The sequence below is a fragment of the Xenopus laevis genome, chromosome 3S, assembly GCF_017654675.1.
Source record: "Xenopus laevis strain J_2021 chromosome 3S, Xenopus_laevis_v10.1, whole genome shotgun sequence".
NCBI lineage: Eukaryota > Metazoa > Chordata > Amphibia > Anura > Pipidae > Xenopus > Xenopus laevis.
In genome coordinates, this window is record NC_054376.1 from 83,202,074 (window position 1) to 83,218,817 (window position 16,744).

The 16,744-nt window shown below is 40.2% G+C and overlaps 1 protein-coding gene across 1 annotated transcript in view; it reads left to right on the top strand.

Annotated features, from left to right (window-relative positions):
* The first annotated feature begins 1,065 nt into the window (after window positions 1-1,065).
* Window positions 1,066-16,744, top strand: part of pdzrn4.S (PDZ domain containing ring finger 4 S homeolog) — an 80,171-nt gene continuing 64,492 nt past the window's right edge. The window contains exon 1 of the mRNA XM_041588577.1: window positions 1,066-1,363. Coding sequence (XP_041444511.1) covers window positions 1,295-1,363 — 69 coding nt within the window. The 5' untranslated portion in view covers window positions 1,066-1,294. The remainder of the gene's footprint in view (window positions 1,364-16,744) is intronic.

Below are 16,744 nucleotides of genomic sequence, written 5' to 3' on the forward strand. Positions count from 1 at the left end.
AGATTTCCTTTCTTTTTGTTGTTGCCAGAGTGTGCCATAAAACTGATGCAACAACTGCTTCTCTATACATGCCAAAATCTTTTGCTCTTTTCTAAATGGCCTTTTTTGAAGCAGGCAAATATCAAAATTATTTTATAATGTGGTACAGTAACACAGGCAGCTGCCAAATTTTACATAAATCTCCTGACTACTCGCAGAGGTAGATTTCAGCTAGCACTAACTAAAGGTCGGCCCACATGAGTGATCTATGTGCGACTCATTGCTTGTTAATTGGCAGGGACACTGCCAATCTAATTACATTTGGCTGACACAAACCGTGAAGAATCTGCCCATTTATTTCACTTCTAATTGCAAAGGGCACTCTAAAGCCATCAAACTTTGTTATCATGAATTCCGATTATTTGTCAATATAAGTCAATCTGCTAGTTACATTGTTTACTACCAGTTTATTTTTTTTTAAATAACCACATGTTTCACTGGCGGCAGTCTATTAGGTTTATTTAATGTTTACATTATTTTCTTTGTAGACTTAAGGTAAGAAGATCCAAATTACAGAAAGATCCATTATATGGAAAATGCCAGGTCCCAAACATTCTGCATAACAGGTATGGGACCTGTTATCCAGAATGTTTGGGACCTGGCATTTTCCAGATAATGGATCTTTCTCTAATTTGTATTTTTAAGGCAGAAATTAGCAATCAAGTTTTAACCCTGTGGGTAAATACTTTTCCACATTTATTTTATACCATTTTATTGCATTGCAAATAAAATTAAAAAAAAATTACAATCCACTTTTGATTCCATTAAAAAAAAATTAAAAAAACCCAAGTACATATTTATTCTAATGCCACACTACACCAGAGCATACTGATAAAAGTGCATTTTGTCTATCCATGCTACATTTGGTCTTTAATTAGTAGATATTCATCTGTCATCAGTAGCAGCTCCTATACTCCTCCCTATTAACATTGCCTGCCATAAATATTCAATGAGGTTGTATTAATATTCATGAGCTGGAATCTGTGTAGTCATGTGCAGTGATGCAGAGACAGGGGGAGTGTTGTTATGAGCCCTAGCACTGTGTGAATTGGTGAATGTGAGCTATTTAGAAGGGAAGAAGAGCGTGCTGCACTACCTTGGTTTACGCTTGCAGCAAACAGTGTTGTGCTTGTGTTTATATGCTGGAGTGACTGATGAACAACAGTAGTAAAGCCGGGAGGGTAATTCCCTGTCAAAGCATCTCCTGCACAGACTTGAGGACATTTGAACCACATCAGAGTGTGTGCAGATTACAATGGGCTGCAATCTGTGCAGTTTTCAGAAAAGAGAGGAGCACTACAAACTGCTGTATGAAGTTGCACAGGTGAGTGACCAGAGCTGTCACAAAATGTTGTGTTACTCGAACCAGACAAGCGTTGTAATTTTTGGACAGATTCCTGTTATTATTGCACATGTGTGTGCTTGTTATTATCCATTGTAACTTTTACTTGTATCTGAGATGTGTATCTTTTATACAAACTGAACGTGCTATTGTTTGTTTGGAATCTGTAAGCATATTAATGCTAGCATCAATAGACCATTGTGTACTGCCTCATGTTCTAGCAATCTAAAAATGTGTGCACTGGAGAAACCACCTCTGGAAATTAAATTTGTCAGTCCCAGTTTCTAGTATTAGATTATTACATGCATGACAAATTGCCGCTGTCAGTGACTGAGCTTTAGCAGCTGATGAGTGACAGTCTTGAGGACTGTGCAGAGCAGAATGTTGGTGGTCTATTGGCACAGCAGTAGGTGAATAGAAGTGTGCCCCCAGCCTCCCCGTCTCCATCCAATGTTTCCTTGGCTTGATTCATTTCACAGACTGCTAATTAGATAGTGGACTGTATACACCAGGCTGTGTTAATGCATATTTTCATGGTAATGTGATCAGAGCCTCATTAACCCATTTCCAAAATGTTCTTTGAGCAATATTTAAATATAATAATGACTCTCTTTATCACTGATGAAAGGAAAATAGGAGATTAACATGGTTAATTACTTCTGGGGGCAATACCTCAGTTTCAATTGTTAATGATGTTCAGAAGAATATAGTTAGTGCTGAAATAATATATTTTTTTGCTGTTGCTGGGAGCTTGAAGTCAGCTGTTTTAAGTCACTGTGGTCTGTAGGTGGAACACTTTTCCTTTCCTTGCTTTCAAGAAGTTATTGCTGGCTGCAGCAGCACAGCTTGAGCTCTATCTTGTGTCTTTCCAAGGAGCTTCAGATGTTGCTTGCCATGCTTATTTTCAGATGCTGTAGTTTGCTGAGCAGGAGTTCCAAGCTATGCAATGGAGGAGAGCTCCCTCTTCCAAATAATGCTGCGATCCTTGGGATTTTTTTATTGTTCCAACTTCTATGGCTTGTTGTGATTATTTTGCATCTGATTCCCTGGATGACAAGTTAAATATTTCCTCTCTTGCTCTCAGTCTACACTCAGACAGTGTTTGAATCAGGATGAGAAATGACAGAACAGCTCTGTCCATTATTCACTATATGGAATAAAAACTCTATTCACTGAATGTTGTAGATGTCTGTCCCAAGACAGAGTAAAATATTTTGGTATAATTATACATCTGTTTATCCATCTCTCTTGTTTGCCACCTGTAGTGGCACAATGCCAAGCCCTGCATAGCACCCCTTCTGAATGAAAGTCTTGTAGTCTTCTTATGTATTGGTCCTTTATTTCTCTGCTGTTTATGTGTATTTCATAGTCTGCAAGATTATCCCTTTCTGCATTATAACAATACACTGAATATATTCTACACTGTGAGAACTAATCACATCGGTTATGGTGATCCTAAAAGGGAAAGCTGTCCAAGACCACACAGAGAGCAAAAATATTACTTTTATTTTTCATTTCAGTTTTAGTGCACTGTCACGCCAACGTCTGGTTATAATCTTTGGAGGTGTTAATAATTCAGGCACCATATGAACTAGCACTTCACCTCTGCTCTGCTGTTTACAAGATAAGGGAAACTCTGAAAAATATGGGCAATTTTCTGCTGTAATACGCACTCATCTTCCAGTCCTGCAGAGTGCATTGTTGGTTTAATATCAATGATAAAAGATCAAAGGAGACCAGTAATATGCCTGGTGAAACTTCAGCCTACCTCATTCTCACCAGTGACATAGCTAAGGGATAGCTCAGCCTATAGTAGGCACCTTGCTTTTAATGTGTCACACCACAATATATTTAGCATATATATGGGATCTCTGGCCATAAAGAGTTAAAATATAACATCTGCCAGCACCTCTCACAAGAAATGACTAGTAAGGTTATTAAACTACAGAGGGCAAATACATTATAACGTTAGCCTGTGCAAACATTAACACTTGACTAGATTAATCTTGACCTTGACTAGATTTATCCTTTTTAATTTTATGGTCTTGTGATTCTCAATTTTAAGTTGTTTGAACCATTTCATTCGACTGGATTTCCAAAGGACCCAATAAGATAGAGACTGTCTTCTTTTTGCTTTATCTGACCCTTCACTGTTGTTCTAAATTCCTTCCTTGCCTCTTATTAATTTGGCCTAGAGTTGAAATCTGCGAACTTGCTTATTTTCATTTTTGAATAAAAGGAACCAATGGCTAATTTTTCACACTTGGGAATGAACTTACGGTAATACTACAATATTTTAGAGAATCTTATAGGTTTATGTATGTGAGTAAATTATATACTTTAATGCCACAGAAATTACCATGAAATTATTTTATCATATAATTTACTCATATCTGAATAAGGATCATCAATAAGCTATAGAATATTAAAATGCACAAATTCTAAAAACAACCACTTTTAATGTAGGAATGGTCACATTTGTGTCTTTACGCTTCCTTTTTCACTCTCATTGATTCCCTCAGAAGCTCCAAGGTACAGACAGCTCTATTGACCTCAGCTTTGTTCCTTCAGGACAACATTTCACATCCCAAAGTCTCTTAATTTAGAACAATTCGGCACAGCTGGATCTGTAAGAACAGCCCTCAATGATATGTGAACACTACAGGATTTATGCTCATGAATAGGCACATGCTAAACAAAACAACTGAAACATTTGTGTGTGGTGGGACTGGTGTGCACTCACACAGAGTGGCTTCATTTTTGACCCCATTTTAAAGGAATTACACTTAATAAATGAAACCACAAAAGACTGTTTTCACTGTATTGTGTTCCATAACAATACATCAGTCATGTGAATGGCAAGAGTGCTGCAGTGATACTTCAAGTGTTTCCTGGAACTTCCCAATGATTGCAACCTCTAGCTCTTATTAATATACAAATGTATATACAATATATATATATATATATATATATATATATATATATATATATATATATATATAGCAAAAAACACTACACTCAACAGGCTCTGTTAGAGTGTTAGAGTAACTGATTTTAATAGAAAAACAAAAGAAATTCCAACATTTTCATCACATCATATTGATCTTCCTCAGGGAAAAAAAACTAACAAGAGTGTAAGCAGTGCAAACCCTTAAGAACCCTCCCCCAGTGCAAAACATGGCACCAAAAACAGGAATCCAATAAATTACCATAGAAACCCAAATCATGGGTAAAAAAAACTAAAGAAAAACAGCCTAACAAAAGATAGTAAAAGTAAATAAAATGAAAGCAAGCGATAACTGTAGATGCAGCAAGTTAGGGAAAATCATTAAATTCAAGCTGCTGTTGTTGGATTACTCATACAATAGCATAATACAAAGAAGCCAAGTAGTTAATGCAGTGCCTTGGGGATATCCAATGATCCAAGTGAGGCATATAGGATTAACTCGATATTGCATAGCAGGATGAGGATTGTAGCCCAGGCACTGGGTCCAAAAATGAAAAAAAAAAATTAATAAATACCATAAGGCAGAATGGTCTTATCCAGAACCAAGTGCTAAACGGGGATCATGGAAAACCACCTCTATAGGGTTGTTCAGTTATACAATGGTTTTATTACAGCATTTCTGTCTGAACCATTTTCAAAGTTATAGAAATTTACAGACTGTGAACTAGATGATTTTATAATATTATATTTTTGATTGGTGCCCCATTTGTATACTGATATACACAGCACAAAATAAAGTATTTATTCTGCTGCTAACATTTCAGTATTAGTGGCAGGCTTCAAAACACGCTGGGAAGTATTTGGACACCATCCAGTCCTTATATACTGTACATACATGTGTGTGTATATGTGTGTAACAAAGCTGTGAATGGAAATAACAAGCAATAAGTGGTTCATTGACTAAGCACTATTGTAGTTGGGCAAAAATGCCTTTCACTAAAGGTACTTGCTTCTAAAGTCACTACTGCACTTCTGCATAATTGTGTCCTCTGGTGCCATCCCAAGATGAGAGGCACTGCTCGCACACCCTGGCCTTCAATAATGGACGCCTAGTGCACGGTGATGGAGGATCGGCACCCTCCAAGTAAGGACAATTCCAGAGAAAATCACTGGCACTCAAAGGCTTGTGCAAGCAGGGACAAAGGGGTTCATCCCCCGAAACGTTGCTGTTTCTGCAAATAAACACACAAGGGTTTGTCCCTGCTTGCACAAGCCTTTGAGGGCCAGTGATTTTCTCTGGAACCGGTGCCATCCCACCTCTTCTTGCAAATCACATTCAGTGTGTCTATTGAGGCAAGAGAGAACTGGAACTCCCACCAAACTCAAAGGTGGCGATTGCTGCAGGTTTCCCATGCGTCAACTGATGCAGCAAACTTGCATCCATAGAATCAGGCACACAGTAATTTTGATGCTAAGCACCAGAAATGACATTGACAGACTGTGCTCAATTAAGTCATTGACCACAGAAACCCATTAAGTTGTTTTTATATATTTGGAGTGTAAGAGGAAACCTGTGGAAACCCACACAAGCACAGGGAGAGCATACAAACTCCTCATAGATAGTGCCCTGGCTCGGATTCAATTTAGGTCCCCAGCAGAAATTATACCCACTGAGCCACCATGCTGGAAAATGTGTAAAGATGCAGTTACATTTGATTCATTCACAGATTTCAAAGTTTTAAATACAGGTCCAAAATGAACTTGCATAAAAATTGCCTAAGATAGAAACTCCCCAGGCAGTAGCCCTTCTTATCTAGTAACACAGGAATCAGAGGAGCATCAAACCAGGGAGCAACTGCTTCTGAACCAATGAATTATAAAAGCGGATCCTATGCTCACAACTACAAATAAACACAAAAACGAAAGAAAGACAGATAGCTTAACAGACTGACCATCTGATAATGCAGAAGACACAAAATTCATCTGTAGCAGCATTCTATTAGTAAACAAAAGCAGTACATGTTTCTTTAAAATAAATCCAATAAATATACTGTATTTGCCATAACAACCTTGACTGGAAAACTCATTTTAATGGTACCTGCACTTTCACTGTAAGAAATAACATTTGAGATGGAAATCTAGTTTCTTTCAGCCTCTTGAGATCATCATTTTGTGTACATGAGTGAGTGAAAATCTCTTCAAATAGTTGTTTTTATATGCTTATTCATAAATAGAATGTGTGCCTAGAATAACTAATGACCTGTTTAACAAAACAGACTTTAATACAAGCAGACTAAACTCACCAGTGGTCAGACAAGGAACTGAATAAATAATACTGCAAGTACAAATTGAAATAAAATCACTTTATCTATGTATAATATTTATGTATAATATGCACCTTTTATTTTAGCTACTTCCCCCACTACCGTGTTACATATGAAAATATACTGTTAAAACTGTTTAGTACAGAAAACATTTTGCCCACATATCACAATCCGTCTACATGATTTGCTATTATATATACTATTATTTGTTAGATAATAGGCCATCTAACTGCTGCCTGTGGTCTAGAAAAAAAAGAAGTTGTTACTGTGTTAGTAGGACATGGATGTAGTATACTGTACCTATTGGATTTAAACCTATGAAAATAAAATAGGGATTAAAGTGCTACAGCCATGTACTTGTTTGCCTTGATAGTAAACAAAAGTTATCTAAAAAGTATAGCCTAACATGTGAAAAGGGCTAGGTCTGTGTGATGCCAGTTAATTGGATACATTAATTAGGAAATGATTACTGATGAGAAATTTCTTGGCAGGTAAGGTTCTGATTAGTTGAATTCACCTTGGGCATTTAACAAAGGTAATTGCACTGAGCAATCAGCAGTTGTTGTTTTCATGATTAGCATTCCTTTTTGTTCTATCCACTGAGGCCTTTATTTTCATTAAGGAAATGTATATGTTCTTCCGATATTGGTTTGGAGTATTAAAGAAGAGCACAAAGAATACAATCTGCTACAGAAATTGTTTATCTTTTTCTCTATATTTGTACACTAAATAAATGAAGTGTAAAAAAAGGAAATCATATATTTAATCAGTATTTTTTTTTTAAAAGTTGGGGGATCGAAAAATCCGAAAATTTGAGCTACTATATATCATATTTCCAGATATTTCCAGATTATTTTGCTGGAGCTCAATGTATTTTAATTTTGTTTTTTGTCTATACAGGCATTCCTGACTCTGCTTGCAGTTTTAGCAATGCCTAATTAGCCATCTTTCTAGATGGCAGACTGGAAACAAATTTACTTATCACCTCCCATGGGCTTATTTTTGTATTGTAACGCCATTGCAAAAATCCATGAGTGATGAGATTTAAAAACCCAGGAGTTAGATATGAATACAAGACTAAAGCATAAAGACCTGTACCTATGGGTGCCACTCTGTGTGGTCTGGGTGCAACATGCAAAACACATGACTCTTTTTATAAATACCACTCAGTAAGTGATATGGAAATAACTATATTAAACAGGATAAGACTCATTGCTGGTTCCTCAGTAAGAATGCCTCCTGCTTTTCTAAAGCCTACTATGACCACAAAAGACCTGACACCCAGCAATCCCTCTAAAAACTATCATATGTAAAATGTACTAAATAACCTCTTTTACCTGTGTGATATAAAACATATACTTATGTACGTTACCAATTAGCGTAGGTGCAGTTGAAATAACGAGGTCACATTGGTTGATACGAGTGATTGCTATTGTTTTCTGCATTAGTTGAAGGTGCATCTGTCTGCTGTTCTTTAATGGAAATTGTATCCATTTCACTGCCTTCATTTCCAGTTCTAAACCTGAATCAGCTTATAGTTTGTGACAGTATCAAATATGTTGCAATACAGAGTGTAGACAAGCTCAATCCACTGTTAGGCCATGCATTATTGATTAAGTTACAGAGTGGAAGAATACACTAGCAAAGTTTGACATAATGTTCCAACATTAGCCCATGTATTCTACCTAATGATTTTAAGGAAAACCATTCCGCTGAATAATTCACAGAACACAAATTCAGTCCCTTAGTACACGAGATCTAAAATACAAAAGTTGTATGCATGAATTTACATTTTGCTTTCATACTGAAGGCATTTTTTTAATAGCAGGTTACCTGGATTCTGGAAGGTGTATGAATCAGACACTGTACCTTACTTTTCCTACTATCAATATCAGGGTTCAGTAAATAAAACCATCATTTTATAGATCCATTCTTTTCATATACTTATATATTCTACAGTATATGATGACCCATTCATGAATTTACTGTTACATTTGAGAGTACCGCAGCAGTTGATGCACACTTCCAACTTCCTCTTTTTAAAACTTGCTTTTTTATTTTTACACAAGCTTATAACATGCTAGGTTATTCATTAAGAAGAGGAAGAAACTCAATTTTCGAATGCCAGAATACTTTAAGAGCCAGAAACTTTATTAATCCATGTTAAAAGACACACATTACGTCTAGCCTGATGTGTTTCGGGCGCAGGTGCCCTTAATCATAAGCGGAGTGGTATTGCTTATATGTATTAGTTTATTCATTAGTCATACAATTATTTACTATAAAAGTTCTGTATATCCTCTCCTTTGACTAACTCAATTTATGTCTCTGACTCTCCTCTGCTTTCCTGACTCTGTTTGGTCAACCTTTCAGAGCTCAGCAGGTTACTTTTCATTCCATATTATTTGACAAGCATAAAGGAGCATTTTGCCTCCTCTGTTTTGCCTCTTAGGGCATCTTAGGGCAGTCATGACTAAATATCTACAATTACTGTATATTTTGTGTAGGAAATCCTATATTTGCATAGTTGCAGGAGTATGTTTGGCTTTATTCATATGCTTTGTTGTAACACTGAAACCTTGAGGTATTAGCTCACATTAAGGTGATAATACTTTCAAGTTGTTAAGTTCTTTGTACATGATCTAGAGCTGTGCCTACTAGTGCACATTATAGAAGAAACATCAATTCATATTAAATATGAAATTGCTCCTGTTGGTTTTGCTTTATTTGTATATGTTGTTTGTTTTGAAAATGCAAAATAAAAACCTTTAAAAAAAAAAAATATGAAATTGCTACATATAAATACTTCAGTTATTAGTAATGGATCATTTACCAATTTATTAAACAATCAAACATTTGAAAAGTTCCATGCAACCCTGCATTAAGTGCAGGGAATCTGTATTATAGTTTGCTTTGACTAAGGCTGCGCTCTTTTATATGAATATATAAATGAAAATATATATATATTTTTTTTGTGACACTTCAATGGGGGAGGGTATTATGTGAATACATTATGAAGGGCAATTAGGAGAAAAGAGCTTTGTGATCCCTATAACAAGACTGAATAGTAATTACTTGCTTACATTTGCATGGCTACTGCAATGCCCACTCAGCAGTTCTTTACCACTGACCTCCCTTTAACCTCTTATGCACTAAATGGCACTGGATGATTTGGAAAAGGCTATAGCTTTGCATTTAAAATCTGATACAACATAATTAGCCTTTATCCAAACATACCCACACACCTGGCCAGTTTCTCTTCAGGGTCTGTTGCCTCTTCCTAGCCTGGTCATGACTAAGTGCATATTCCCTAAATATATAATGCACAGCTGTAATAATCAGGATATACATAAGGCTACACACATAGATAATTAGCAGATGGACATAAAGGGGCAGATTTATCAAGGGTCAAATCTTGAAATTCGACCATCGAATTGAAATACTTCGACTTTGAATATCAAAGTCAAAGTTTTTTTCATCGAATTTCGGTATCCTGCAGTCAAAGTAAAATCGAACTATCGAACGATTAATTCCTTCAAATCGAACTATTTTAGCAATTGATCGAACGAGTTTACTTCGACTTCCAAAACTTGAAAAAAAATGCTCTAGAAGGTCCCCATAGGCTAACATTGTCAGGCTTACCGGTGTGATCAAGACGGAGAAGGAGCTGGAGCTGAAGATCTTGAACTCACAAGCGCCTCACACAACCACTACCCACCTGGAGTGGAACAGGGAGCAGGGTTGTGGAGAGTAGCCAGTGAGACTATCAAACGCGGTACAGAGGATAAGACAAGGCCGTAGTCAAGAAGTCCGAGGTCAGGGCAGGCAGCGAGGTTCGTAACGAGAAGACAGGCAGAAGAGTCGAGGCAGGCAGCAGAAATCGTAGTCCAGGTTCAGGCAGGGTCACAACAGGCAATTCAAGAAGTCAGAGATGCTAGGGTTTCAGTGATAAACCTAATAACCAGGCAATGCATGTCAGTCTGGATCTGGTTTAAATGCATATCCTTTTGGCGCCAAACTAGCGTCCTCACACTGACGTCGCGGAACTGACGCCAGCGCGTCCGTCACAGGCGTTTCCGCCTACGTTCCTGCACCCGCGACCGTCGCCGTCGCCACCGCGTCCGCGACCGTCGCCGGCGCCGAACGGAACGCATGCGTGTGTTCTTACATTGCCCCCCATCAAGGAGCGGCCTCAGGACGCGACAACCAGCAGGCTTACCAGGATAGGTTCCATGTAATGCGCGCCCGCGCCTGCGCCGAACGGAACGCATGCGTGTGTTCTTACATTGCCCCCCATCAAGGAGCGGCCTCAGGACGCGACAACCAGCAGGCTTACCAGGATAGGTTCCATGAAATCTGTCCAACAAGTCAGGAGCGTGGATGTTGGATGCCGGTTCCCAAGAATTTTCTTCCGGACCATAACCCTTCCACCTCACCAGGTACTGGAGCCGTTTGCCTCTTAATCTGGAATCCAGGATCTCTTCCACCTCGAATTCCTCTTGACCGTCAACCACCACAGGAAGTGGTGGGGGAGCCGAACGCCCAGGAAATCGGAACATCGAGACCGGTTTTAAAAGAGCAGCATGAAATACAGGATGTATTTTCCAGGACGCTGGAAGTTTAAGCTGGAAGGCCACAGGATTGACTTGGCGGATGACAGAAAAAGGACCCAGGAAACGTTGACCCAACTTCCTACTGGGACAAGACAGCTTAAGGTTAACAGTCGATAACCACACACGGTCACCCACCTTGAACTCTGGGTCGCCTCTCCGCCTCCGATCAGCGTAAGTCTTGAAATTTTGTTGCGCCTTCCTCATGTTTTCTTGGAGCCTTTGGAAATTATTCGATAGAAAAGTTAATCTGTCCTTGACAGCAGGAACTAAAATATCAGAAACAATAGCAGAGGGAAAAGTTACTGGATGAAGACCATAATTTGCGAAAAAAGGGGACTGATTAATTGATGAGTGATGGGAATTATTATAAGCAAACTCCGCCAAAGGAAGAAGATTGACCCAATCGTCTTGGAGGTAAGAAGAATAACATCTCAGGTATTGCTCGAGAGTTTGATTAGTTCGCTCGGTCTGGCCATTGGACTGAGGATGAAACGCAGAAGAAAGAGACACCGAAATCTTGAGTGCTTTGCATAATGATTTCCAGAACTGTGATGTAAATTGTGGTCCCCGATCCGACACTACTTCATCTGGAAGGCCATGGAGTCTTACCACTTCTTTAATGAAGGTATCGGCAGTCTCGGAGGCGGAGGGAAGTTTTGGTAGAGATTTAAAATGTGCCATCTTGGTTAACCGATCAACAAAAACAACAATGGTGGAACAATCAGAGGACAATGGTAAATCGGAAATGAAGTCCATAGAAACTGATCCCCATGGACGGGAAGGTACTGGCAGAGGTTGAAGAAGACCAATAGGCCTAGAGTGAGAGTCCTTAGATCTGGAACATATTTCACATGAAGCAACAAACTTAAAACAGTCCTTTGCCATCCCAGGCCACCAGAATACTCTCTTAGCCAAGACAATAGTTTTCTTTATACCTGGATGACCTGCCAATTTAGAATCATGACTATTTTTAAGAACCTCCAGACGCATTGATTCTGGGACAAAAATTTTGCCTTGATGGAAAAGAAGACCTTCCTTAGGCAGTAACGATGGTTCAGAAATGTTTAAAGAAGCGTCCTTAATTCTATCCACCAGGGTTGGTTGAAGCAGAAGAAAGTTATTAGAATTTAGAATTGTCTCAGGGGCCAAGGAAACCTCGTTTTCAGAAGAAAACATTCGAGATAAAGCATCTGCTTTGACATTTTTTGATCCGGGTCGGTAAGTAAGATGAAAATTGAATCTCATAAAAAATAACGCCCATCTTGCTTGTCTGGGTCTGAGTCGTTTAGCTGAACGTAAATACTCCAGATTCCTGTGATCAGTAAAAATGAGAATCGGATGTTTAGACCCTTCGAGGAGGTACCTCCATTCTTCAAGTGCCAGCTTGATAGCGAGTAATTCACGGTCCGCCACATCGTAATTACACTCACTCTTGGCCAGCTTACGAGAAAAGAAGGCAACAGGATGAAGATCCTCTTGAAACCCAGTTCTCTGAGACAACACAGCACCCACCGCAAGTTCCGAAGCATCTACCTCCAAAATGAAAGGAAGGGAAACATCAGGATGGTGAAGAATTGGACCTGAAGTGAAGAGTGTTTTCAATTTCTCAAAGGCCTCCTGAGCCTGAGTAGACCAAACAAACTTTTGATTATTGCGCGTCAGTTCAGTGATTGGAAGAATGACTTGAGAAAAATTTTTTATAAATTTTCTATAGAAATTTGCAAAGCCGATAAAACGTTGAACGGCCTTCTTAGAAGATGGAATCGGCCAATTAAGAATTGCAGAAATCTTCCTCGAGTCCATCTGAAAACCCTGAGGAGAAATACAGAACCCCAAAAAATCTACAGATGATTGTTCGAACACACATTTCTCAACTTTGGCATATAACTGATGGGTGCGTAGACGAGCCAGGACCTTCTTCACATGAACTCTGTGTTCTTCCAAAGAATTAGAAAAAACAAGAATATCATCTAAATAAATGATGACAAATATATCGAGGAAGTCCCTGAAGACGTCATTAACAAAATGTTGAAAAGTTGCAGGAGCGTTGCAGAGACCAAAGGGCATGACCAGGTATTCAAAATGCCCGTAACGAGTACGGAAGGCTGTCTTCCACTCATCGCCTTCTCTTATTCGGACCAAATTGTAAGCGCCCCGGAGATCCAATTTAGAAAAGATCTTAGCCTCCGCCAATCGTTGAAATAATTCAGGAATGAGAGGAAGTGGGTAACGATTCTTAACTGTGATCTTGTTCAAATCCCGGTAGTCTATACACGGCCTTAATGAATGGTCTTTCTTCTCGACAAAGAAAATCCCAGCTCCTGCTGGAGAAGAAGATTGTCTAATAAACCCTTTAGCCAAATTTTCATCTAAATAAGAACGAAGTTCCACAAGTTCTGACTCGGATAAAGGGTAAACTCGACCAAACGGAATCTGGGCCCCAGGAAGAAGATTAATAGGACAATCATAAATGCGATGAGGGGGTAACTTGTCAGCCCCTTTCTTATTGAAAACGTCCAAAAACCCCCAATAAGCTTGAGGAAGAAGTTCATGAATTTCCGAAGTAGGGGATAAAAAACAGACCTTTTTTAAAGAAGAAATACAACCAGAAGAGCAGAAATTGGAAAGAAATTTTACTTCACCGGTAGCCCAATTGATGGATGGGTTGTGCTTCTGTAACCAAGGCAATCCCAGAATAACGGGGAACAAAGGAGAAGACACTACATCAAAGTTCATCATTTCAGCGTGCCCTTTATTCAACAAAACAAAAAGAAGGACGGTCTCTTGCACCACAGGGCCTGAGGTAATCAGAGACCCGTCAGCCACCCGGAGGGCTACAGGATTCTTCTTGGCTTGGAGCGGAATCTGGAACCGTAGTGCTACTCTATTGTCCAGAAAGCATCCGCTGGCCCCAGAGTCAAGGATTGCTTGGAGTTCTACCCGTTGGTCTCCCCACTGTAAAGACAAAGAGACTGTCAGGAGAGGCACAGGAACATGGCAGGGGGTAAAGTCTTTTTCAAGCAACTTCTTACCCGCCGGGCGGATCGGGCAACCCCGAAGCAGATGGCCTGCTTGACCACAGTAAAGGCAGAGATTCAGTCTGCGGCGTCTGATGCGTTCCTCCGGAGATAAAGCAGACTTAATAGCACCGATCTGCATAGGCTCTGGGGCTGTACTGAAGACAGGCGGAGGCATGGCTGGAGAAAAGGTGGACGGCATCCGAACTGGAGGAGGAGCAGATGGTAACATCCAGGTCTGAGATGAAAGACCAGCTTTTTCCGCCTTTTCTTCCTCTCTACGCTCTCGGAGTCTCTGATCAAGTTGGATAGCGAGGAGGATGAGGTCTTCCAAACTGTCCGGAATGCCAGTACGGGCCAATTCGTTCTTCAACTCAGAAGACAGTCCGAAACGGTATTGATTTTTTAGTGCGGCTGGGTTCCATTCTGTGTCATCTGCCCACTGCCGGAACTCCAACGTATAATCCTCAGCAGGACGGACCCCTTGCTTCAGGGCACGTAAGGCAGCCTCAGCAGTGGCGACTCTGTGGGGATCATCGAAAATGACCGCCATCGCATCAAAAAAGGAATCCACCGAAGCCAAAACTGGACTGTGGCGGTCCATGAGACGAAAGGCCCAGGTCTGTGGTTCTCCCGTGAGAAAAGAGATAATAACCCCAACCCGGGTTTGCTCAGTAGGATAAGTGTGAGGCTTTAAGGAGAACAGCAGCTTGCAGTTACTCCTGAAATTCCGAAATAGCTTCCGGTCTCCGGCAAACTTCTCCGGAAAAGCCACCTTGGGTTCAGAGATCTCCGACGTGATGACTTGAACCACCTCTGTTGGTGCAGGAGGAGTGGCAGCAGAAGTGGAAGGGAGAGCCGCTGGCGGATGAGATCTGATATGCTCCTGTAGCTGAGCATATCCGCTTTGCAGCTCCCGGACCGCTTGCGTCAGAGAGGACAGCTGCTGGGTTAGGACAGCAAACGGTGAGGCCCCTTCAGCTGGATCCATTTTTGGGCCTGGTTATACTGTCAGGCTTACCGGTGTGATCCAGACGGAGAAGGAGCTGGAGCTGAAGATCTTGAACTCACAAGCGCCTCACACAACCACTACCCACCTGGAGTGGAACAGGGAGCAGGGTTGTGGAGAGTAGCCAGTGAGACTATCAAACGCGGTACAGAGGATAAGACAAGGCCGTAGTCAAGAAGTCCGAGGTCAGGGCAGGCAGCGAGGTTCGTAACGAGAAGACAGGCAGAAGAGTCGAGGCAGGCAGCAGAAATCGTAGTCCAGGTTCAGGCAGGGTCACAACAGGCAATTCAAGAAGTCAGAGATGCTAGGGTTTCAGTGATAAACCTAATAACCAGGCAATGCATGTCAGTCTGGATCTGGTTTAAATGCATATCCTTTTTGCGCCAAACTAGCGTCCTCACGCTGACGTCGCGGAACTGATGCCAGCGCGTCCGTCACAGGCGTTTCCGCCTACGTTCCTGCACCCGCGACCGTCGCCGTCGCCACCGCGTCCGCGACCGTCGCCGGCGTCCGCGTCACGCGCCGGCGCGCATTACCGCGCCCGTGCCTGCGCCGAACAGAACGCATGCGTGTGTTCTTACAAACATAGCACTTCGGCAGGTTTAATTTGGCGAAGTTATTGAAGTCGAAGGGACAGTACTTCGACTATCTAATGGTCAAATATTCAAACATATTCGAATCAAAGTCGAAGTCATAGCATCCTATTCGATGGTCGAAGTATCCAAAAAATTACTTCGAATTTCGAATTTTTTTACTACGAAAATTCACTTCGACCCATGATAAATTTGCCCCAAGGTGTACAGTATATTATATTACAAAATATTTAACACTGACAAAAAAATGACAGGCAGTGTATAATGCTAAGTAACCCCTTACCGACATGACATTTATTTTAGTGTTTCCTTGTGTACTTAAAAGCTCCATATATATTTTCTGGTGCTTAAGAGAAGTACAGTATCTATTATTCAGTGCATGGATAACATAAAATCCAATGCCGCAATTAAACTACAAGAGGCATTTTAACAAGAATTGATAAAGCAATATACAGTGGTACAGAGGTTGCTTTATTGACAACTGATAAACAGATTAGCCCTCAACTGGAGATGAGAAGATAATAAAGACAAAATGGCTTCAAGGCAAAAGAGAGTAAGACTTTATTGAAGTGGCTGAGAATAATTTTTTTAACTCTTTCTATGGTAGCCTTGGCACGGTGCAACGTCTTCTTTAAACATGATAATAGAGCAATCTATCCATATAGATTAAATTATTGTTGTTATATACTCTATTTCTAATGTGGTTGGAATTATCCATTCTGAATATATAACTCTTGTACCAACAATCAACTCCATGGGTGTATAACTGTCATGGACTGAATGAAAGGATCGAGGAGTTCTTTGGCTTAGCAGGTTTTTGTCTTGTTCATTATGTGATTGAGCCAGAACAGATATTGATT